This window comes from Pleurodeles waltl, chromosome 3_1 (assembly GCF_031143425.1).
Source record: "Pleurodeles waltl isolate 20211129_DDA chromosome 3_1, aPleWal1.hap1.20221129, whole genome shotgun sequence".
NCBI classification, from domain to species: Eukaryota; Metazoa; Chordata; class Amphibia; order Caudata; family Salamandridae; genus Pleurodeles; species Pleurodeles waltl.
The window spans coordinates 620611447-620637843 of record NC_090440.1 but is presented as its reverse complement, the minus strand read 5'-3'; the positions used below and the strand labels follow the sequence as shown (position 1 = coordinate 620637843).

The following is a 26397-nucleotide window of genomic DNA, read 5'->3' as shown; positions in this document are numbered from 1 at the left end:
CTGTGGCAGGCCTACCGAGCCGTAAGGCAGGGTGCAGCCTATATCACAGGCAGAACATGTATGTTACATATTCTGACAGTAAAAGCGTGAAACTGTCATTTTAATGGTGGAAAGACTTAGCTGCCTCATAGGTGAGTACGGAGTAACATGCTGACTACTCAGCTGTGCTAACTCCTGAACGTTTGCACAAGACACCTGTCCCCAAGACAGCTTTTTTCACTCCTGGGGAGACGCGCCAGTGACTTCCAGGAACGGGAGACAATAGAAGCTTGCACCGGAGAGAGGTGTTACCTCCCTCCCGTAGAAGCCATACATGTGTTGGCCCAAAAAGCGAGCTTCTAAGGAGGAATCACCTTTGAAGGGCCAATGGGTAGCACTTGTGAGAGGAGCTACTCCAGTAACTAGGTAGAAAGGCTAGCACTAGGAACAGGGAAGGGGAAATCAGTTGCCAAACCATTTTTTCATGGTGTATAGCCCTCTTTGCAGCCACACCTCTGGGTTGTGCTAGGGAGTCCTGGATGCCGAGAGAGGGGTTCTGCCATGTTGGAAGTGGGCAGATTAGTGCATCTTGGGATCGCTAGATGTCACAATTCACAGAAAGTGGTCATAAGGAGGAGGGGAACTAGGGAACCCATTCATTACAGACTACATCCTACCGAGAGGGCATTTTCAGAGCATAAATATTGCACTCCTGGCACCCAGAATGCAGATCTCCACTGGACTAGAAGAAGAACCAGAGAAGGACTGCCCTGCTGCACTATTAAACTGGCAAAAGAGGCTGCACCGGCGTAAACTGCACCTGCTGAACCTGGTGGCTAGCAAAGGAGAAATGACAGTGCCTGCTGTGTCCTGCTCATTGAAAAGTCAGGGGTTATTTGGATAACCTCCTGTTCACAGCATAGACCCACAAGAGCTGAAAAAGCCTGCTGGGGCAAGTTTGTAGCCCTGAATCCTCAACCTGCCATCAACCGCCGCCAGGCAGCACCACAGACCTGGACTCGATACTCAAAGTTGCCCCTGAGTCCACTTGACCCAGGAGAGTCATCAGAGTGTAGCTTGGTCACCCTGAAGACGAGGTATCCCTCAGGGAAGGATTTAGCTGTCACCATGATACCAGGTAACAGGTAGCCTAGTGGCAACTGGACTTCTACGAAGACCGAAAGAACTTCGAGAAACATCTACCATGTGGCCAGGACTGTTTCACCCTCTCTATGGACTGAGAAGTAGCCGCAGGAAGACCCCCGTTGACCGCATTGCATCAACAGCATCCCTGAGCATCTTCAGCATCCTGTATGCCTTGCATTAGGACCACTTCCATAGGAACCTATAGCAAAGGATAAAAATGCCTGGAACTATCTGGAAACTGCTTCACCAGCTGAGGTAAAAGTTTCTGGTATGACTCAGTGGGTAAGGTTTTTGTAGTTGTAGTGACATTCTGTTCATATAGGAGGAAAGCTTGTGTCTAAAGAATACTGAAACTTTACGTCCACTGCACTTAATGAAGAGACCAACTGCACATATCTCAGGAGTGGAGCTAGAGTATTTGAAATGCTTGCCTTGGTGGCTGCTTCTAGCACTGGTACGAGAGAACCCAGAATTATTTGTTTTCCGTGCACCAACAGGCGCTCTTCCAAAACAGCTGTCTGCACAGCTGAAAGGATTTTCTCTATGGAAGCAAGACATGCTTCGACAGGACAATAGAAGCATCTTTTGTATGCTACTCTATGGAAATAGTCTGTTCCTTATTGTCGTTACATATGTGTAACCTAAATAGCTAGTCCCTTGCCCTCATTGGATAATTCTATTCCAAGGGAAGTTACCATTAAGTAGGAAATTTTAGACTTTTTAAAGTTAGTTTTGGAACCATATGATGTTACTATTCTTACTATCTGGACCACCTTAGTTAGCTGTACATCTAAATCGTCACCTGTGAGTTAGATGTTATCAATGTATGATAGCGCCTCAGGATCTGGTTGCAAGATCTCCATTATACATGAATAAGCCATGGGCAGTCATTTGAATGAGTTTTGCACTCCATTGAAACTGAAGGCAGTTAGATATCCGCTTTCAGGTGTTATATTCTGACTGAAGATCTCATTGGAGAAAAACAGAGTTTTTTTATATTTATTTCTGTACAAGGTTTGTCATTAAAACTATGTTATGTGCATTTTGAACTGCGTATGTTTGTGTGTACGTGTGTTTAGTTTTCTTTTATCTAAAACTATTCTATATGATTCATCTAGTTTTGAGATGGGAAGGAGAGGAGTGTTCATTGGTGAAAGACAGACCGTTATAATGAGCTGGTATAGCAATTGATTTGGTAGTGCTTTTATATTATGCATTACTTCTGGCTTCAAATAATATTGAGCCTTGTGTTTTAGCTCACTGCGTAAGGGAATGACATGTTGAATAGAATATTTAACCCACCCTGCTTGGTTTCTCTGTAAAACTGGAGCTTGTTTTACAGCCACCTCATTTGTGTAAATTTCCCTGATGTCTTCTGGTACTATGAAGAAAAAAGCTCCTTTCCTCAGGGTGATTCCCTAATGGAGACTGGGTCCAGTTGCCCATTAACTTTATACCTCAGTCTAGAGCCGGTGGAGTCCCGTGCTCATTTTGTACCTGTTTTAATACTTCAGGGAGAACTGCTAGCGAGGGTGTGCTATCAGTGTAAGTGGAAATGCATGCAAATATAGTTCCCCAGGTGTTGCACTCCTCTTCAGGTGGTACCATTCCAAGAGGCAGGCACATAGTCAGTACTCTATGCTGGCCTTGGGGTGTTATGTGAGGGTAAACCACTTCCAACTGGTTGGTCTCGGATGCAATCCAGAGCACAGTTTTGTCACACTTTGTGGGCATCTTTCCCATCACATATTTTATGGTCTATAGACCGAATGCTTGCGGCAACCTGCCCTGTACTACTGGTCCTGCTAGAACTGATCTAGCGTTTGTTGTTTGTAGCACATATTGAATGTGTTTCTTATATATGGAGACTATGGGGGTCATTACAACCTCAGCGGCCTTTTTACAAGACCGACGAGGGACCGCCGTGCCGAAGACCGCCAGTGGTGGCGGTTTTCCGCTCTGCGTATTATGACTGTTGGCAGTTCTACGTCGTTTTTCTGACGGAGAGCCGCCAACAGCCATAGTGACGGGCGGCGGGGAAGTGGAGGTTGCTCCTCCTCCACGCCAACAGAACACATCCTGTGATTCGGCGCGGCGGTGTTCTGTTGGCGGTGTGGTGTCGGCGGAGCTGCCCCCATGGCTCCCGTCCCCTCCCGGAGGATCGACGGAACAGGTAAGTCAATCGTCCCTTAGGGGAGGGGGTGGGGGGTTGTTGTGGGGGGGTGTTGTGGGGGTGCATGGGGGTGTATGTAGAGGGGGTGTGTGAGTGCGTGTATGCTTGCAGGGGTGTTGTGTGATTGGGAATGAGTGCGTGTATGTCTGTAGGTATGTCTGTATGGATGTGCGCGTGTATGTTTGAATGTGGGTGTGCGTGTCTGACTGTGTGTGTGGATGTTGGCATGTATGTCGGTGTGTGTGTGTATGTGTGTTGGTGGTGCCTGCGTGCGTGTCGGGTGTGTATGTGTAAGGTAATGTCGGGGGTTGGGGTGGGGAGGGGGGTCCTGCCACCTTTGGGGGGTGGCAGGAGTGGTGGGGGGTGTAGGGGAGGGAGTCGGGGTGAGGGTGGGGGGTGGGAGAGACCCCTATCAGCACCAGGGAAGGAATTCCCTGGCACTGATAGTGCTTACCGCCATGGATTTCATGGCGGTTCCTACCGCTGGAAATCCACGGCAGTAAGCCGGGTCAAAATACCGGCGGCGGTATTGTCACGGCCGCCGGGCTGGAGACCCAGGTCTCCAGCCCAGCGGGCGAAACGGAGAAGCGGCGGATGACCATGGCGGTAACCGCCATGGTCATAATCCCCCCAAAAAAAACGCCAGCCTGTTTGCGGTCTTACCGCCGCTTTAACACCGTCCGCCAGGGTTGTAATGACCCCCTATGTAATTTAAGATCCCTACGACATTAGTGAGCGGTAGGATCTTAGAACATGGAAGACTGTGTATCCAGTTAGTACTAGCCATGTAGCCCCTAAATTACTCAGGGTACCTAATCTAACATGTGTGTGTGTGTGTTTTTAGATTTCTTTTATTTAAAACTATTCTATATGATCCGTCTGTTTTTGAGATGGGAATATGAAGAGTGTTCATTGGTAAAACACAGGCCGCTATAATAAGCTGATATAGCAATTGATTTAGTAGTGCTTTTATACTGTGCATTACTGCTAGCTTCAAGTGGTATTCAGCCTTGTGTTTTGGCTGGTGTATGTGGGAGGTTGGGGTAACGCACCAGCAAGCCAATTTTGGTGTTCTTGGTAAGTTAAAGCGATACCTGTATGCCCTAAAGTGTGCAGGCGGTGATCCTGGTTGATAAGCCTGAAACTGCTTTGAGGCACAGTCTATAGCCTCGAACTCCAACCATGAGCAAAATATTTTTAAGGTATATGCTGCTTGTGCAGCTATTGCAAATGTAACTGCCTCCCACTCCTCCACATTGGGAACATGTCTATTCTTGAGATGTTGCACAATTGCCTACTGGAATCGCCATTTTAATTGAATGGATTAAAAACATACGAAATTCAAACACAGAAAACCACAGATGGGAAATAACCTTTTAAGAGTCAAACTTGAAAAACCCACAGTAATAGGTGCTTCATTATTTGATGTAGGTGGAAACCATGATTGCTATGTTTGTCTCCCTGTATTTGTAATAATGGTTCTCTTGTGTGTCCATATTCATAGACAACTCAAAGATCCAACAAATCTGAATGGTCCACGTTGGATGCGAAGTTGTGTAAATTAAGTCTTTGGCTAGTTCCATAAGGTTTAGCTTTCCCGCCCGTGGGTGTCTAAACTTTCTTTAATGCACCAACGCTTGAGCATGAAAATCCAGGTTCCTGTATCCCCACACAACCACACAACATATTTGCCAATGTTGTGTCCATTCTTTCTATGTTACTAACAGTCCCCTAAACGAATCAGGGACACAGTACTAATTCAAACCCAATTTCATTCTTTTGAAAATCACAGAAAAGTATTGCACTAAGAAAAAGACTCTATATATTTAAAAGTGTTTATTTCATCAGTCGCATCATGTTGCTTAGCACATGAGTAATAACCACACAGAATATAATTAGAAAAGCACTAATGCTGGTCACTAACAGCAAGAATAATGTTTTATATATATATATATCAAACTCCACCAGATCCAAGAAAGAGGCGCGCTCTACGTCGGTGCCGGCATCAGGGAAGGACCTAATTCCCATGAATCTTGATACCAGTTTAACATTGAAGTTAAAGATGCCGCACTCACAGGATTCCAGTAATCTTCTTTCATTTAGTACACGAAAACTCCACCAACTAACACCACCGCGTTTCGACCTTCCCGGTCTTGATCACGGTATATATGTTGTATTTGTATAGCGCTTACTACCCCTGATGAGGCGTCGAGGTGCTTTACGGTGAGTAGCACGCTACTCAGACCCTAGTTAGTGGTCAGGCAATTGGTTTTTGGGGTTAGTTTGAATGCTGCGTGGGGGCTTGTTTCGTTTGGGCTACATGAGGCACAATTACTAGCTGGAATTAATATTGTTATGGTTTCAAAAGAGCTTTAAGGCAGATAGGCATGCGATTTTTAGAGTAACTTGTATACAGATGAGGGAGACAGAAGGTAGATAGAAAAAAGCAGAGGTCGATTTAAAAAAAATAGTGATTAGAAGGTCAGTTTTTCATGCAGGAGTTTAAGGATTACAACAGGTTGAGAATTTTTGCGTGCAATTTGTGGATGTAAACCTGTTGAAGAAACAGTTTCATTTAAAGATACTTCTCACAATAAAAAACAGAAAGCACATTGTGACAAATAAGAGCATCTTTTTATATACCCACTACACCATATGAAATACTATAAAGTATTGGAGTTCATGCAAATTATATGCAACATAAACAATTTATTATAAAAAATGTTTGTAAACATCCATCAAGTTGAAAATATAACATGGCCATTAATATAGACACATTGCAGTCACCATTACACTATTCAATGCCAGATTTGTCACTCATTCAATGCTTGGTTTGGAAGGCATCTGAACCAGAACAGATACCATGTCCAGCTGAATGGATGTGTCTGTGGTCACCATCTCCTTCTAGGATCCGCTTTGCCATCGAAGTAGATGTTTGGCAGTTAGAAGCATTTCAACTATGTGCAACACTATGTGAGCATGGAGTAGCTAACTCACCTCTAGAGTTTCTTGGGATTTGACGGACTCCATAACAGTTCACAGCAGAGAAGCTGCGATTATCAGACCTCAGCCCTGAGAGAGTGTTCCCTGAAACGGAAAACATACTTAAACTGGGCTCAGCTCCTTAGTATTGGCTTGGTATTGGCAATCAGCACAGGAATAGCTGCTGCAGCAATACGGCAATCTGGCAGGACCTCTTGTGATTACCTGGGGTGAAGAACTCCGATTTTGTGGTCACTTCACAGGGTTTTTATAGGTCTGACCACTGACTTGCCATACATTAGGAGAATTTCCACTTAGTACAAGACATAACCGATATGAACCAGTATGGCACAAATTCAGCAATTCAGAATACGCTAATTTTGCACATTCACTGTTAGACCTTGACATGTAGCTATCAGGGAACCTGAGGCAGACTTTTGTTTTCTTATGTGTTAGCAAAATCATTCTTTGGATGGTTTGACACTGTCACAAATTCTTCAAAAGATAATTACATGTGGCATATGGGCCAAAGGCAGATAGGCTAACTTAATGTGCTCAAAACTGAGTCTGGTTTGGGGAAATTTGTGACATCCTTTCCTTCCTTCCATTCATCCATAGAGTTTATCCAAGAAGAGCCTAAGGGGGTCATTATGACCCTGGCGGTCTGCGACATTGTGGCGGTAGTACCGCCAACAGGCTGGCTGTACTTACTGCCACATTATGACATTGGTGGGTTGGCTGAAGCCATCCCGCTAATGTATTACTCCGACCGCCATGGCGGTAGCAGCTGCCAGGGCTGGAGATGACCATCTCCGGCCCGGCGACTGCCATTGTGCCGCCTGCGGGATTATGACCCCGCCTACCGCCAGGGTTTTCGTGGCATTCGTAACACCACGAAAACCATGGCGGTAGGCCCTATCAGTGGCAGGGAATTCCTTCCCTGTCACTGATAGGGGTCCCCCCCATCTCTCCAACCCCCCAACCTCCTGCTCTACATCCACGCCCCCCCTTCACACACATGCATACCCACACTCATTCACACATACATACATGCATGCATACATCCAATCACACACACATACGCACACCCTTCCAAACATACACGCATTACGATTTCAAACATACACACACTCACACATCCATACATGCACACACACAACACACACCCGCATTAACGCACACACCTCCATGCACACACCCCCCACACACACACAACACCTCCCACCCTCCTTCCCTGTCAGAGACCCGACTTACCTGGATCCAGGGGGTCTTCTGGCAGGAGACGGGACGGGGCGCTGCTACCGCCAACAGCGTCCACCAGCAGAACACCACCAGGCCATATTATTTCTCATAATACGGCTGGCAGCGGTCTACTGGCATGGCACTGCTCGTGATAGCAGCGCCACCTTACCACCATCCGCCAGGCTGGCCACAGCCGATTTCCGCCCATCTTGTGGCAGAAATCTGGCTGTGGTCATAATTTGGTGGACGGCTGGTAGCCGCGGCGATGGTCTTTTGGTGGCCGTCGCCACGGTGGTAGGCGGCTTTTTACCACCAATCTTATAATGAGGGCCTAAGTCCCAGCTCCTCAAATTATATTTGAAAACCATGTTACAAATGAGTAGAAAAGTGGAAATCAAACCCAAGACAGAGTCAAATCACATAGGTGTGTGAATGTCTGAATATGAGGGCCATATTCAATGAATGAAGCAACTAGGCATTCAAGCTTGGGCATTATTTAAATGTTGCCCACCTCTTATATACGCACTAGGCCAAACTATCTGTATTATCACATCTAGCAAATCCCTGGATCATTAGTGAGACAGAAAGTAACATTAACTGCATATTAGTCCTAGAGACAAACAGAGACTGACAGCATTCATGTGGACAGGTTAAAGCTACAGTAAGACCACAGTAGTGATATCTTTCCAGGTGACTGACTGGTATTTCATAAAGTGTGCAAATAATGGTATGGGTGGTTCTGTTCCTTGCAGAAGAGGAGGGGACCAGATTTTACCCTCCCCTTGGCCTTTTTTGGCCAGTAGCTCTGCTTCAGGATGAGCCCAACTCTGAATATGGAAGGAGCTAATATGTTACGTAAACGCATTTGTAAAGCACACAGTCTATTAGCATGGCCTCACAGCACTAAAGCTGGGTACTTTCCAACTTTTGTATTGAGAATTCCATTGCAGACCTAAGTAGGACTGTTCTTGTGAAACTATGTCTTCAATGGTGTTTGGGTTTTATTCCTGTATCCTGTAAGCATGTCTTAATATTCGAGATGCTAGTCAGTTTTGGTGGTCGATTGCTGTGGCCAGACGACTTTCCCAAAAAAATAAGGTGCTGCCTCAGTTGCTTGTTGTACGTATTGAACAGAATGAAAGTATGAGAGTGAGGCAATTAGAGATAGTTGATTCTCTTAGAGAGAACCGATATAGCCATCAAATAGAGAATCTGAACTGCTGTGTGGCATTAGGAAATACTTAGGCAGTGAACTAGTGTAGATTTATGTGTAGTGTTTCCAGAGGGTAAGCACTACCGTGAACTTGATGATAGACAACTACGTTGCATATCTGTTCTGTGTTTAATGTGTATATGCTCTTCTTTCTGATGTGTTCTGTAATATTACAGGTGCAGACAGAGTTAACTGAAGAAGTGAAGTATGAACGTGATGGCTGAGATCATACAAAGAATATGCAAAACATAGCATGAGTCCTGTCAAGCTCTGATGGGGATGCGCATCCATGCAACATCCCTGGCAAACTTTTACACTGGTCTTTAACTGTAGACAATTCCAGCATTCATGGCTGGAATGGTAATTGGTTGACTGCCATGTTGAATCCTGAAGGTAATATCTCACTTTACACATAGAAGTAGTAAATTACTATAGACTATACAGTGCGGATCATGGAGCTTCTGAAGGTTGGCAGCTGAAATGTAGATGCTCCCAAATGATTGGTCATAGCTTAACCACCACAGATTAAACACAGGCAATAGCATTGTAAGGAAATGCCTCTTTTTGCATTTTAATCCCCACATTTTTGGACTGATGCTGCTGGTTTTTCAACTCTGAGAATGCACTGAGGCCTGCTAACCAAACCTTAGTGACAATGTTTCTGACCCTATACAAATTGCATGTCATGTAAGACAAAGTGTCCCCTCAGGGCTGCAGCACTGTTTGTGCTACAGTGTGTGTGACAAAGCACGAAATGGCTGCCAGCTTGCCACAACAGCTTAGAAGGACAGTGTTTACACTGCCTGCTTGACTTTTCTATTCAAACCAATGGCAAAGCCACCCCTTCCCTTAACAATATATGCAGGTCTCCCCTAAGGAAGGCCTATAGAGCCCTACGGCAGGGAGTTGTGTATTGTTAAGCAGAACATATATCTTCCATATGTCTTTACAGCAACACACCGTTTTGCTGTTGATAAGTTAGTAGCCCCAGCCACTAACACAGGGTTACTGGTTGGCACCCCAGCCAGGCTAACTTCTGAATGTGACTACGTAACTGGGTCTTGTAAGGTTTCAAATTAACCATGGCATTAAACCCAACCTGATGCCCAGATCAAATTTAATATCACAATTAAAGTTTAGCAACTTTTAGATAGTTGGAACTTTGTACTCCAGCAAATCCAGCAGCCTCACAAAAGCCCTCGTACACAGACAGCTTCTTGCCCTCCTGGGGAGCTGTGCAAACGACTTCCAGGCTCAGGCGCAAAGGCAGTTGCTGCAGACCAGGGTGGTCACTTAGGATGTTAGCTCAAAAGGCAAGCTTCATAAGGGAAGCTGCCTTTGTGAAAGAAGTAGTGATAACCACCTGAGCTGGATGCCTTTAATTCCTGCAGACAAAGTGGAGACAGGGCCAGAAAAGGAAAAATTGCCCCAAAACCGATTTTTTTGTGAACATGTAGCCCTCTGGTAGCTATAAATCTAGAGTGAGATACCAAACTCCTGGCAACCAAAGAAGGGCTGTGCGATCTTGAAAAGGGCAAGAATCTTGCATTCTGGGATAGCCAGATGCCACACTTCACAGAAAACTCTTCATTAGGTAGGAGGAGATCCAATAAGCCATTAGCTAGTGATTGCCTGGTCCCCTCAGGGATCTTTCCTGGAATAAATATGCTTCCCTGGCACCCTGCCCCTTAGATCACGTTAAATTTGGTGAGAGGACCGAAGAAGGACTGCTATGATGCCCTTGGATTTGCAGAGAGAGAGGCTGCACCATTGGAAGGACTGCACCTGCTGCACTTTGGACTAGTGAAGTGTAGCTCCAGGCTCAAGGAAAAAGCTGATGCCTGGCCACTGATCAAAACAATGATTTCAAGGATCAGTCAGCTGATCTACTGGAACCGGCCCCAGAGACACAAGAGCTAAAAAGCCTCAACGACAAGTTGGTAACCACTTCAGAAGTTTTGCCACTATCAGTCGCCAGGCAACCAAAAGGACAAATCTGAGATAGCCAAAAGTTGCACCAGAGTCTTCCCGACCTGAGAGTGCTATCCAAGACCAAATTTGTTGCACCCAAGGGACACTAGCCCCCACCTAAGGATTTTGCCCCAACTGTGGTGCAAGGAGACCAGTAGCCCGCATCGGCTGGACTGCTACTGTAATGTAGAGGACTTCCAGAGACCCTGATCTCTGTGGCCAAAGTCGCCTCACTTCACCCATGGACTGAGGAGCAACCACAAACACTCCCCACCCACATCACAACCGGAGAGTCCTTTGAGCATCTTTTGCCTCTATCCTCAGCATCAGGAACACTCCATTGACGTCTATGGCGGTTGTCCTGTAAAGCTTGAAACTTGCCTTAAAAAGACACTGGTGGCCAGGTAACTGTCCAAAGTGTCCACTCTGGCCTCTTAGACCTCTGTGCAGGCCAGACTAGTCGAACTAACCATTTCAAACTTTTTGTCAACCAAAACTTGCTTGCATATTTACATTTAAAAGTGATAATACCTTTTAACATCTGTATCTCCAAAACCCTTCAGTGGATTTTGGGCATCAACGTTTCTAAAAAAAATCATAAAATCATAATCTATTTTTATAAATTGGTGTTCAGTTTCTTTCGTGTTGTGTGACTTTCTGATTTCGTTGTTTGGTGCTGTTAAATGCTTTACACTAAGTTTCTTTGCCAAGCCATACTGCTAGCAGCCACAGCTACCTAAGGTTGAGCGTAAGTTTTTTTTTTGTTTAAACATTTATTTTTGATTCTCGAAAACAACAACTTGCAGCAGTCAATGAGATGTCATACACAGTACAGTTGATCTTCTGGGGTTTAAAGTCCATCATCTGTATAGTCATACATATTTATATTTCTCAATAACCTCCATTATACAGCACCATATAATATGTTCCTATTGCAGCCCTCCCCACCCCTTCTAATTCCTTCTGTGAGCCCTGGCGGGGTTTGCCTCCCCATCCTTATTGATAACTGATTCATCATTGCTCTCTGATAGTTCATCCAAGGTTGGGGCCAGGAGGGGACAGAGATGTTCCTACAATTTCTCATCCTGTCCGCACCTCCTCATGTGGACCTCTTCCGCCAACGCCCACTCCTAGACAGCCCTGTGCCAGAGGTCTATCAATGGGGCCCCCTGTCCCACCCACATGATACCCACGCAGCACCGGGCCAGCACCAAGGCCAACAGAAGAAACTTATAAGCCACCCTGCTGTTTTGGGGTTTCTTGAAATGGGCTAGTAAGCACTGCAATGGGGTGCAGATCACAGGTATGCATGTTGTTCTATTTATTTCCATCACTACCTGTGTTCAGAATGTCTGAACTGCCTGACAGTACCATGCTAAATGCATTAAGTCCGCTCCATCAATGCTACATTGCAGGAATGTTTCGTGCCTAGTATGTGTTAAGCGTTGAAGATTCCTGGGTGTTAGATATGTTCTGTGGAGAAAGTTATAATGCACTAATTTGAAGCGGGCATTGCTTGACACTGCATGCGGTAGGCCGCAAATGTTAGCCCAGTCCCTGTCACATAGTGGCTCCGGTAAATCTGCGTCCCATGCAGTACGTGCTCAGTGGCCCTGACATGTCTTTTCTTATAGCTCTATACAGTTGCGTTATAAGGTGTCACCCCAATCCACAGTTCAGAAGGATGTCCAGTATGTGTGGTTTGTGGTGCATCCGTTTAAGAGGGCCAGTTTACTTTTGCCACTTCTGCAATCCCAGCATAATGGAGGAAATTCCTGGGCCTAATGCAAAGGCCTCACACACTTGTTCATACGTAATTAAGTAGTCGCCCGGATATAAGTCTCCCATCAGGCCACAACTGCCCTCCCTCCATGCTTGAAAGGACATGTTGTTCATCATGTGAAGAACTTGCTTCAGTATCCATTTGGGCAGTTCCCTATGAAATGGGGCCCTCTTTAGTGCCGCCTCAACAAAGTCCTGCCATATTTTGGCCGTGTGTCGAACTACATAAGGCCTATCCCTGCATCCTCCATAAGGATTGCCAGAAGTTGTTCCATGTCCACGGAACCAGCAAGGAGTTGCCCCTCCCAGGTGTCCCCATCCACAAACCCAGTGGCTGCATGTTATAGGTGGAGGCCCCATAATACCGAATGAGATTTGGTACCACCAGGCCTCCATCTGCATATTGTCTGCTCGTTATAGTTAATGCTACTCTTCTACGGAGGCTCGCCCAGAGTAAAGAGATAAGCAGTGAGTTTAGTCATTTAAAAATCTGCTTAGGTATAGGACAAAGCATATTTTGTAATATATATAGAGACACCTGGGTTAAATCGCCATTTTAGATATGGCCAGCCCACCCATCAATGAGAGTGTCATTGTGTTCCAGAAGGCAATTGAGTGTTCCAGGGCATCCATCACCTGCTCGACGTTGAGTAAGAGTTGTTGCTTGTCAGTTTGGGGCACCTGGAACCCTCAGTAACAAGAGCCGTTTCCCATGAGTAGTCCCAAAGGTGGGAGCCGGTGCCATGGAGTACCGGCCAGGTCAGCTATTGGAACTAATAAGGATTTATTCCTGCTAACCGCTCTAAAAGTCGCAAGAGTATGGGCATTGCTACAAGCGGGGAGGTAATGTAGAATAACGCATCATCTGCGTACAGGGAGACAATGTGATTAGTGGTACCTACCCGGACGCCCGAATCCCCAAGTCAATGGCATGCCCACACCGCCAGCGGCTCTATGGCGAGGGCAAAAATGACGGGGAAAGAGGCCAGCCCTGTCTCGTCCTATGTCCCAAAGGCCAGGCCTCCAAACATGTACGACCCATGTGCACCCTAGCAACTGGATTTGTGTATAATAGCTTTACCCAGCCCCGATAATACAGGCCTATACCCAAGGACTCTAGTAGCTGTAGCAAGTAGCCCCAGTCCACTGTATCAAAGGCTTTTTTCTAAATCTGTTGATATCAATGCCATTTCTACAGTTCAGGACTCAACTCGGAGAAGGATGTGTTAAGCGTCGCAGGTTCCTATCTGTATGTCGGCCCAGAATTAATTTGCACTGGTCTTCATGCACCAACTGGGACATATGGGGTGCCAGTCGATTAGCAAGCAATTTGCAAAGTATTTAAAATCTGCATTAATCATGGTAAGTGGCCTATAGGCAGTTAGATCTAATACATCTCCCCCTGGTTTCAGAAACATACAGATTTCCCCTTCCTGCATTGTATGGGGTAGCACCCCTTTTTCATACACTTCCTGAAATACCTCAAGGAAATTCCGCATTATTGTAGCCAAAAAGGCTTGCCACATTTCAGGGAGGAACCCGCAGCTGCCTGGCACTTTAGCCTGTGAGAGCTGTTCCAGAGCCGTTCTCAGTTCCTCCAAGGCAACAGGGTGTCTAACTCATCCACGGCTGGCCATGGTAGCCTGGAAAGACCTATGCCCCTCAGAAATGGAATGTATGTAGTTGGCGCTATGGCATGGTCCGCTGCGTAGACACTGTATAGGTGCTGAGGAAACACCCCCAGGACTCCAGCCCTGGTAGTGACCCTAGCGCCATAACTAAATATCAAATCTGTGAGCATAGGGGGTGGGTGCTGCCTACTTGATATCTAGGCGAGCAATCGTCCCGATTTGTCACCCTCCCAGTGTAATCACTTCTATATTTTTTGAGCATGTATTTATCCACCCTGTCCCATATATCTTCTACTCGTCTATGTAGTTGAGGTTCCCCAGGGTGTACCTCCACAACCGGTGAGTTCCCAGCCTGCAAGGACACCAACAAGGCCATCTCCCGATCCAGCTCCTGCCCCAACTGCCTCCGTAAACCGCACACGAGGCCCATACAGGAGCCCCTCAACACCGCCTTCAGTGCATCCCACCCTGTGGCCCTACTATTTGTGGTACCCAAATTGTGAGCTATATAGTCTGTCACTGCTGCTGAGAGAGTATCCCTGCCCTCCTTATTATCCAACTATGTCATGTGACATTCTCCAGGATCTGCCCTCTCTGACTGGCACCCCCTATGGCAACACGCAACTCACTGGTGAGTGATCTAACAAGAAGCGTGCCCATAGCATTACCCTCATATCTTCCACCCGTGGTTGGCCTGCGATAAGGATTCTATCTAGTCTACTGTGTGTATGATGGAGTAGCAGGTGTATGTCTGTTGTGTTGGGTGCAGGTGTCACCAAATGTCCAGGAGAACCACGTTTTGCATCAACTCTCATAGCCCTGCTGTCATCAGAGGCTTAGTGCCCGCTCTAGGAGGCATTCTATCCATCTCTGATTCTAGGATACAATTAAAATCTCCCAGCCACAAGAGCGACATGTCAGTGTGCTGCACTAAAATCCTGGATGCCATGGAAGAAAGAGTCGCATTTGTTTGGGGCATGTGTATTTAGTATTGTGCGGTCACACCCATCGAACGTCACTTGTTTGAGGACAAATCGCCATCGGGATCTGCTTCCATATATGTGAGAGTGAAGGGGATTGACGGATCAATCCAAATAAGCACCCCCCTGGCATATGTAGAGGACTCATTGTATAATCGTCCCCTCCATTTGTTTCCCAGGCATGCGGCCCCCTCATCGTTCAAGTGTGTTATGGACACTCAATGCCTCTTAAGAAAGGTAAGGACTCTGTGCCGCTTAATGTACACCCCCAATCCTCTGAAATTCCAGGTCAGAATTTTCAGTTCAGGCTCCACCATAGTGCACTCCGTAAGGACTGACTGGGCCCCTCTCCCCCTTCAATAACCCCTCCCAACCGCTGCAGTACTTACAACATAAACAATAACAACTTAACAAATCCCCTTCCCCCCACCCACAGACAAGGATAATTCAACTAAGCGACCATCCATGCCCACCTCTAACGGTGCCAGAAATCACAAAGCTACCCAATCCAACAGGGATTGGTATCTCACATAATAACACAGCATCCCGGTCGACAGCCCTCCCATAGGTTGTTCACAGTTGCCTTCCAACTCTCCGGATCTTGATCCGGATCTGGCATGTCAGCCCACCATTGATAGCCTAGCATGTACTTCATCATACCTTAGTTAGTTGCAGCTGCCTCCTTCATCATTCTCTACACCCCACCTCCCACCTCAGAGTCCATTTGTGTGTCCGGGACAACATCTGATGCAGGACTAAGTACTCCCATGTCCATCCCATCTCCTTTCGTTGTGATCCCGCAGTTCCCCAGGATTTCTTGGGGTTGCGTCCAGCCTGTGATGGAATTGCCTCTCCCCCACCTCCAGCCACTCCCACACCTTACTCTGGGTATCAAAGAAGTGGGCCTTCCCCTGAGCAACCACTTTCAGTTTTGCGGGGTACAGGAGCATGTACCAAAGCCAGAGCGCTCTCTGTTTTTGTTTGACTGCAACAAATGATTTGCGTTGATCCTAGGGTTCGGCTTAAGGTTAAGTAAACAAGCCTGATTGGACCCAAGGCAATATTTGCGAGTGCACTGCATGATGAGGCCCGGCAGCCATACCATACAGAACACCCAAATCCTCTCAAGCATGATATCACTTCAACAGTCAATCACACTTCAGATGTAGTGAGCGCATTCCGACGAAAAACAATTGCTCACATGTAGTCTTTGAGCTTGGAAAAATAGTTTATTTGGCCCGACAAACAGTGAAAACAGCTTACCAACTGGAAAAATAATAAGGTATCCCGGACAGGGTGTTATTATGCATTTGTGCCCTCTGGCTTCGCCCCTGTCCCCGTCACTCTGGGAACCTTTCTGCAAAGTGGGTGTTGTGGGGGTGACAACGTTGTAACAGAAAACTATTCATAGTGGCACAATGTCCTACAAAGCTATAACAAAGGTCTGCATAGAGCATGCCAAACGAACTCCTTGATTTGATTGGCTCCAGCTTTCCCCTTTACAGTATTTTACAATAGGGCGGCTGACTTCCAATAGGACTTCTCACAAGATTAGGTAAAGGAGGCTCAGGCAGGGTGGGCCCAACTCAACGAGGTTTCCTGAACATCTACATGTATCACAGTTGAGAAACCTTACTACTTGCAGCCAGTGAGCGCTGCTGGGCCTTGGGTCTTACAATGCCAGAGCCCAGCGCAGTTGTGCAGCCGCCATCGGCAGACTGTCCTTGCTCCTTTAGTTTAATTAGCACTTGTGCCAATAAAGAACTGCACGTTTAATACATGCGTGCGAGCACAACAATAAACGTAGTACACATCTGAATATACACACTGTATGCAATGAAAATTCTGGAGTCAAATAGTGATACTTGGAAACACTCCCTTATGTAGATCCAATGCGAGTGGATAGGGAAGATAGAAAGTTGGAGAGGCCTTTACGGATCTAGACTAGACCGGTGTCTCTGAATAGGCGGTGTGGCCAGGATAGCAAAATGTATACCTTTGCCCTGGCTCTGCCAACTTTAAAAGTCAGTGGCCTGAATTAAAACATCAGGGCTTCCCGAAAGACCACTTCATCTCTAGAATAGAATTCAAAAGTAGCGCAGACACCTGGGCCCATATTTATACTTTTCTAGCCCCGCATGTGCGTCATTTTTTACGCAAATGCGGCGCTATAAAAGTATAAATATGGGCCACGTCTTTCTTTTTTTTTTTATAATAGTGTTGTACCAATAGTAGGCAGTAGGTGGCAGGCTTTCCCAAGGAACAACGTAAAAACCATGCTTAGGCGGTATAGTACTGCAGAGCAATGAGAATCCCAAACAGCAAATGAGTGGGGAGGCTGTGGGGGCGGCCGATACTTAAGGGAAGATGTGCTGTATGGAGTGTAATGAGAGCGGTTACCGGCGACATTCGCCACTGGATAGGGATTGACCAGGTGTTGCATAGGAAAATAGAGAATTAAAGAAATGCACTGCAAAAAAACAGAACGTCTAATGCCAAAATAACTACCTCATAAAATATCATCTTACACACACATTTCAGCTAGTTATAAACAGGAGCGTGTGCGATTCAGGGAGGGGAGTGTGTGAATCTCTTTTCCCAACTAAAGAAGTATTGGGCTGCATGGTGGATTGGTGAGATGACCAAGATTCAGGATGGACTGTTTCAATGAGGAACATATTTTAATTTGCATTAGTTTGGCTTCTGTCTAGAGTGGCACAGTGAGGGGAAAACAATGGGATGATATGCTACCCCCAGCAACTGTCACGGGTTAGGCTATTTACAAGTATTCATACTATCACCTTTTGTGCCTGGACACCCGAGGCTGGAGCAGCTTTCCACGACCACTACTATCAATGTTTGGAATTCCAAAAAGCATTTACACTCATTCAAGGAGTACTTCTATGAGTGCAGATTTACTGTCTTTTGGGTAAACCAGTCACTATTCACAAAGGTAATTTACACGTTTGAGAAGCTTACTACTTTTTGGCTATTCATAAAATGCTTGAGTACATTTACTCCAAAAGTGTAACTTATATGTCTTCTCCAAATTGACAGGCCTGGGGGCTGTTTACAAACTGCATTTTGTAGAATGTTTTGCAGCACTACAATTGTACTACTAACCTCCTACAAAGTGCAATTCACCAACTGCAATTCTAAAATACTACTACAAAAAAAAGAGTGGTACTTTAGAAGGCATTTTGTGAATCACATTTGTATAATTTGTACTGCTATTGTAATACTAAAACATTTACTACAGTATGCAATTTGTGAACAGCCTCCAGGCCATTCATGTAAACCCTAAAACAGTCATGTGAACCTTAAACGCGGCTTAGATTCTTACTATAGATAGAGCAACACTACAGTCTATTAAATCAAACAAAGGAGGTGCTTGATTGGTGGACATCCTGAACTCAAGTATCTACAGGTGCTCTCTTATGTGATAATTATGTAAAAGGACGATCAGAAATAAAATGTTTGCCTAGGATCATACAATTTGGACATGCAGGGGAGCCAGTACTGAATTCAGGTTATCTGGTTTCACATTCTGACATTCAGCCACCAGGGGCCGTATTACACAAAGTGCCTTGGGGTGCAACAGGAGTATGCTTCCACTTTGTATGCCTCCAGGGCACTTTGGTATTACAGAAGGGGTCGCAGACACTTGTGCGGTCCCTACCGTAAGATTGATGGCGCCGGTGCACATGTATTGCCAAGTGAGGAAATCTCTTTGCCCTCGCCATATTATGGATGTGGGTGCAACGGCAAAGAAGTATCAAGAGGCACACTAATAGTGCACCACAAAAAGGTGGCACACTGTCAAAGTGCCCTCTGAGGGCAGCCCTCTGGTGGGGACAAAAGGAGTTTCCCCCCCCCCCCCCAACATCCCCCTGCAAGGGGGTGCACTCACTCATTGCACCCACCTGCAGGGCGATCTCTGTCCCCTCTCTAAGAGCAGGTGGGTGCTCTCACACAGTGAAACACGGAGTGATTGATTAAAGCAACCGATCTGTATACCACTGAAGGTGCTGCTCCAGGACAGCCCCAAGTTCGCACCTGCCCTGGAGGCAGGGCATTCAATGTAATTAGGCGCACTGTTCATGCTTGCACCCAGTGCGCCTGTTTCAAGGTGCGCAGTGGTACAAACAGGGTGCACCTGATACATAATTCAGGCCCAGATGTCTACCTCTGTCTCCGTCTCTCTTTTCTGTTTTCAGCAGAGGTCACTGTTTTGTGTTTTATTCTTGACCCACAATGATAAACCAACAGAAACATAGCAGACCTGTCTCGGGCCCTGTGACCCCACTAACAGGACAGGAATGCATTTATTTGGGGTTTGCCCTACCCAAACACCCCACCTGAAGCTGCACCCCTGGATATATAAATGTGTATTTCCAGGGCTCAGCTGTAGAATTGTGCGTTGTGTATATATAGTTTGGGCTACTTTAGTACTTTTACTCCAGTCTTGACATATGTGGGGTGTGTTTGGTACAGGGGTTTAGGACCAAGTGGGAATGTTCGCAGTGAGATGTTTAGGCGTGTTAGATATTTTTATAGCAGTCGCTTCTGAATCTGTTGTTGGAATTATGTTTTTTCAGTCTGTGTTTTTATGTGATATCCTGGCGAGGCTGCTAATACTTGGAAAGTTGCCACACCTATGCCAGCTTCCCTTTCAAACCATCTGGAAAAAATCTGGAATCCGCACTACTTATATGGACACCTCCCACCCGCACACATACCAAAATAGGCAAGTTGCAGGCTGGGAAAATTTAATGGGTTAAGTCAAATTTCTTAACATACCAAAGGAGCCTATTTAAAGGTCACTTTTTGGTCACAAAACGAGGAAAAATAACCAATTATTATTATGCTTTACTTACATACTTTATACATGAAAGTGGAATTATCAGTTCCATTGTAAAAAAAAAAAAAAGTTAAAATGACCTTACCAAAAGCACTTCAGAGATTATAACTTTGTAAGAAACACATGGAGATGTGAAGCTTTTCGGCACATAAAGGGGTCTCACCCCACGATGTGCACGGGGGTTGACACCTAGGTGGCAAGAAAGCAGCTGGCACCTCATTCCTTGCTCTGTAGGGTTTTGAAAGTACTAAAATGAAGCGCACCCTCAAGCACACACACGAAGGGATATATTTTGCTTAGCTTGAACCGAGACATCTACATTCAACCTACATCCTATCAAAAGTGTAAAGAGAGTTTGGGGGGGGTAGTCCTAACTCCTAAGCAGTTTGCACAACACACTCGGAAGCTTCTTTCCAGTGATCCACAAAATATATATTTTTACGTCCCACTACATATAAAACTAAAAGATACACTGTGTCACATAATTGTTTATTGGTAATGTTAATGGCTTCTCAAGTCATTTACATTGCGGCTGTTACGCTGTATCCTGGTAGGGTGATCATGACATTCAATTTTGTTTCCCTCATTTATTTTATTATAGGTATTTATTCTACTTTTTCACTGCAGTTCCAGTAAACAGCCATAAACCTGCCCCACCACTGCACAGATACAGCATTTATAACATACGCACCCACACACCACAAGGACTGACTCAAACATGGCCACGCTTTTTTTGAAACCCAAAGCTCTGTTGTCAATTCTGCTGTAAAACTTTGTCACAGGCGCTCCTGGTTCGAGTGTGCACAGTAATTATTAAAACATAACTACTCTCCTGCAAGAAAACTAGGGGATTTATAGCGTTTACAGAACTCTCCCATAATGCAATAGGAACAGAGGGAAGACACAGTGCAAATGACAAGCCATAATCAGGTCTCCTGAAATTCATGCAGCTTCCTGTGCAGTATTTTACAGTCGATTACGACTTTGAAAATAAAACGAAATTAATAGTCTGATTATATTTTCCTTAAAAATAAGCCATTCGATTTGGTGTCCTATCCTTTTTAACTCAAATGGTAATTCCGTTGGAACACACATGGTCACATATTACAAATTACTATGTTATGTAGATGTATATTTTGATGGCTGTGTTTCAGCCGAATAAAGTTTTCTGAACTGAACGTGTAATATACTGTTTTCGTAAAATAGACCAGTAAGTGTAAAATCTGTATTATTTACCTTTCTGAAACCAATTGGAAAAGAAGGTATGACCTGTGAACTGGTTGATACGATGAGGATATGTGAAGATCTGAACAGTATCTGTGGCTGTTCCTCAGGTAGTTTGTCCCTGGTGTAGAGTGGCCCAGTGGTCCTCACTTGCCATCCTACTGTTGCCAAACACACAGGCCTGGACACCTGTTCTGCCAAGAAGCCAGACTGCAGTTTCCTTCAGTTGCCTTTCCGATTACACAGTCCGCATTCAGAAGCTGCTAGTGGCATCTGCCCGTTTCAATCAGAGCCGGACTGAGGCACCAAAGCAGCCCTGGCATAAGTGTTCAAACCAGCCCGCTCGTTTGGTCTCCTTGTGCAACCTCTCTCTTTCCACCCACCCATCCGTTCTCTGTCTCCCCTTCTCTCTCTTTGATCACTTTCTCTCTACCTTCCTCCTCCATCCCTCTCTCTCATGAAGCCCTTCGTGCCTGCTGCAGTTAACCCCAGGGAGCTCGGGAAAGTGACAGAGGCACCAGGGCCAGCTCTAGGTTTACAAAGCCAGCCTCCAGGGGCTCTGGCCTACTGGGGAAACGCCCAGTAGAATAAAAGGCCTATCCAGGTTTAGTTTCAATGTGACCCTTCTCTGTCTGAATTCACATACTGTAAGCACTCTATCTGATTGGACACACACAGCCAACGTGTGACAAGGTCAGTTAACCAATCAACTGCAAAGCTAACCAGTCCACTGCATGTCTTTAAGGACTTATCCAGGATTATGAGACAATGCAATAAAAAAAGACTATCTACGCCATAATGCACTTAGATCAACACTATAGGCCATTCATGGGGAAACCTCTTCGTCAAATATTGTACCCATGCTCCCTCATGATAGTTCTGCCCATGGTCTCAGTCTGGAATCTTGGCCCAATTTTCACACCTTTCATTTTATTAATCTCAACTATTTTAATATTGGACTTTGGGTTCAATGGCTAGCAGTCTAAATATGAAAAGCAGGGCAAACTGACCAGGTGATAATCGCAGGTGGTAGAAACGCAGTGGGAAAAGTCGAAGCAAACCATAACGTGGAACCTTCAAATTACGCCTACCAAAATGGTTTCCTGAAGTAACGCTTTCACAATGCCAGGCCAGACCGCCTTGGCAGATATTTGCCCTATCCCATATGTCTCTCCAGCCATGATGGCGCCACGATGGAGACAACTCCTACCTTGTCACTGAAAAAGGCTATGTAATTCCAAGTGGCAGTGACATTGCACGCAGCTACACCTAAGAAGGGGGCTCGTCTGCTGAACCTCAAAGCTGAAAAAGAGGAGCCCAGGAAGAAGACGAGAGTAAGGCAGAAGATAAGAATCCTTACAGCTTGACTCAGGTTAACTCTACAAGGATTTATCATCGATATTACCGAGTAACACGGCAATCAGGGCATGTTCCATGGAACTGGAGTATACTATGTAGGAATCTTAAATGTTCACTGTGCCTGCAGGCCTCACATAAATGTCAGTGGTTAATAAACAGCCAGATCCCTAGTGCTTGCACTAGAAGCATCTAAGATGTTTTAAAACAGAGACGTTTCGTTTCACAGTGGCATGGCCATTGCCAATAAAAAATTAGAGGCACTGCTGAACTGACAAAGGTTTTCCATTAAAAACAATCGGAACTGAAAATGTTTGCAGTGTTTTACTTTTTGTTATTTGCGGTGCAGCTGCCATTTACAGGAAACCTTTGGCAGATTTCCCTGGGCGCTGTGACACGCAAAGGCAGAAAGTTGAGTAGAATGTTCCCACCCTCAATGTGGGGACTATTTCTGTCAACAACAGTCAAATGTTGCAGAAGACGCCAGCAAGTTTACTGCATGAATCAACCCAATGAATTGGCTAATTCAGGCAGCAAACATGCTGACATCTGATGACAGGCAAAAGATGAAAGCCTGTGATGAAACCTACGCTGTTGAACAACAAACACAGTTTCCAATTTTCTTCCCCAAAATGTCTCCTTTATGGTGCAAGTCGTGTACGTGTACAAAAAGTGTGCTTTAAAAGAATGACTCCCCTTGTTCGGTTCTACAGAGCACAGCTACCTAACAGTGGTGCCTGCCAGGGGTGAATCTAACTGGGTAGTTGGTTTAATGTTTTTTTTCAATTAAAGATAGTTCAGCACTACAGGGACTCTGAACCTATTAAAAGAATAATGTTACATTTTACATTCAATCAAATGATTTTTAGATGTAACTCCCAATCACCAATTCTCTATAAGGCTCTGAGTGGTGGAGTCCGTTTGTTTCAATGAAATCGTTGCATAGCAATATTAATGTGTCCATCTCCCCTGCATCTATGGCCTTTGGTTACACGACTGGCAATTCAGGGAGGAAACAAGTTCTACCGTGCAAGGTCAAACCTTAGTCAGACTGGTTAATATTAATAATGAGGAACTGTTTTATAAAGGCCCCCGCTCAGTGTAATTCACGAGTCGAAAACATGTATTTAACTTTTTTAATCCATCTCAAATACTGAAACCATGGACATGGTGGGAAGTGTCTGGGTGGTAGGTGTCCATGATAGGCCGTCTCACTGTGATGTCTGATATATTATTCAGCCAATTGAAAACAAAAACAGAGTTACAATTGCACTCACTGCAAGTGGCACTTTCAGTTCTGTATAATAATGTGTAAAAATCTCATCCATTCTTCATGAAAAACTGAAAATGGAAAATTAACTCTAATTTTGTGCGCTCTGGTGTTCACATGATAGGTGGAGGATTTTATAAAACTATTAGAACATTACGCAGAATGTTATAATTAGTAAAACAAAGGCCTCACGGAGCCCGAGGGGGTTGAAATCCCCTCCGGCTCTGTAAGGCTTTTGTTCACAGCTTAACAAACACTGGAATGTTGGAGCTCCCAGCTTATACCAGCCATTAGAAGCCCAGAGCTACGCCATTGTCTCCTATGGAGCGCTCAACATTCCAATGTGCTAATACATCGTGAAGATAAAACAAAGACAGAAACTGCATTTGCCAGTCAGCACCCACAGGTGGTAATTCACAGGTGAGCTTCCTTATAAGAAGGAGAAAACATTTCCACACACAATAATTGGGGAGGGTGTGCTAGGTTTCCAGAAAAAGCTGAAAAGCGAGACAATTTTAGGAAATTTGTCAAAATAGGATCGCCTCTATTCTCAAACTGCTTCTATTAATGTGAACAATGTAGAAAAAACGCATTTGAGGACAAGCCCATCTTGAATTCATTTTTTTTAGCCAATGATTTTGTATTGGGATAATAGCTTCCTGATCCTTTAAGGCTCCGGGTCATAGCTGTGGGAGGTGATGGGGAGAGTGGTTTAGCTTTACTATACATTTAAAACACCTCCCTGATTTTATATAAATACACACACATAAATATTTAAACTATATTGGCTGCGATACATTTGCCATGGTAGTCGGATAAAGTTTTTTAAGGTTCTTAGTTTAATATGTTTTAACACATTCCTCCCTAGAAGTGCACCAGGTGGCGCAATATTAAGAGCATCATTTTCACAGCTGAATGATGTTATGTCTTGAAGGGCTCTATGCCCTCTCTCACTCAGGAGTGACAACTTATTTGCTACAACACTGTACACGCTTGGATATTTTGCTGTATACATACAGTCTAACATACATATATTTAGATATATACAATCTAGAACACGGAAGTGAAAAGAAGTGCCTTTCCTATGGGAATTCTGCCATAATCTTAATCATGGAGTCGGGAGCGACTCAAGTACAAAGATATGCATGTGTGTGTGTGTGTGTGTGTGTGTGTGTGTGTGTGTGTGTGTAGAAGTACTAACCACCTGCAAAGTGCTTCCTGATAAAATAATGTAGCAAACACAGGATTAAGTACTTCAAATTCTAGAAGTCCTTACAAAAGACTTCTCTGTCCAGTCCACTGAAGATCAGCGGTACTAACAGACCAAACCAGTGGGGGTCTGTGAGCAGACGATGGCAGAGAAACAAGCTACTGAGATGTCTTTGGGTCTGTAGCATAGAGGTGGACTGCTCTCCTGGAAACCTCAGCATGGCTCGAGTCCTTCCAGCTGACTGCCTCCTGCCTCCTGCCTCATGGGTAAGCACTCCACGTCCTTCACCTGCCTCATCTGAAGGCCCTGCTGGTCCTGCTGGTGAAAGAGGGAGGCCTGCATGTCCAGGTTGATGCTGAAGAGTCCAGGCATGAGCTGCCTCTGGTAGTCCTCCCACTTGATCATCACGTCCATCAGGGAGGTGTTGCTCCTCATCCAACTGGGCAGCGCCTCGCTGTAGTTCATGGGCACTGGCAGGCTCTGCGTTCTCCTCAGCTCCAGGTGGTAATAAAGCCTGGCAAACAGAAAGGGTAGATGTAAACACCTGGACCGAATCAAGACATTCGAGTTCAGGTGAGGACTGGCCTAAAGGAAATCAGGGCCAGCCTGTTTCTTTGCTCAACTGACAGTGGTAAGAGTCACTTACCAGAGCAGCCTAGCAGCAGTTCAGAGGTACTGCTCTGATAAGAATACACCAGTGATTCCTACAGGCCAATCATCATTTTTACAATTAACCATCTGATTAATGCACGGACACCCTAGCTTGTGGTGCTAACCTACGAGCAGGTACATGAGTTCATTCAGCCATGATCACAGCATATTCATGGCTGAATTAACTCTGAAGGAACCAGGACTAGAAGAGAGGAACCTCTGATCCTAAACTGAAACCTAACCACTTCTCTCTGCCCTTTCAGTTCACCTTAGAATCTAGAACAGCCTATGACATCACTGGTCTAGCGCATGAGGCTTTCCCATAATGCTTCATTCCAGAAAATATCCAGCTACCTAAGAGACAGGATAGTCCGGCACATAACGCCATTAAAATTCCACCTCGCTGATGACGCAGCTAATGAAAATGTGGCAATGTGTGCCGAGTGCTGGGTTTTGTGCCTTTGTGCGTACCTGCCCACCAGGAACAGGAAGTCATTTAAATCATTTCACACACTGTACTCACACGCCACATGAGCAAAACACCAGTCCCCAATGTGAATGTGTATGATTCAGTACATGTGGGAAAGTGGTAAAAGCTTAAAGAACAGAACAGCAGGGTAGGAGAAGCAGAAGGAACGTGAACGAAGATTCATAGAGGAGAAAATTCAGGTAAAGATATTACAATAAGGAACTGGTGCGGAGAATATGAAGTTAGGAGTGACATTT

At 45.2% G+C, this 26397-nt stretch overlaps 1 protein-coding gene across 1 annotated transcript in view; it reads right to left on the bottom strand.

Moving 5' to 3' along the window:
* Positions 1-20430: 20430 nt before the first annotated feature.
* Positions 20431-26397, bottom strand: part of PNPLA2 (patatin like phospholipase domain containing 2) — an 81930-nt gene continuing 75963 nt past the window's right edge. The window contains exon 9 of the mRNA XM_069223111.1: positions 20431-25534. Coding sequence (XP_069079212.1) covers positions 25234-25534 — 301 coding nt within the window. The 3' untranslated portion in view covers positions 20431-25233. The remainder of the gene's footprint in view (positions 25535-26397) is intronic.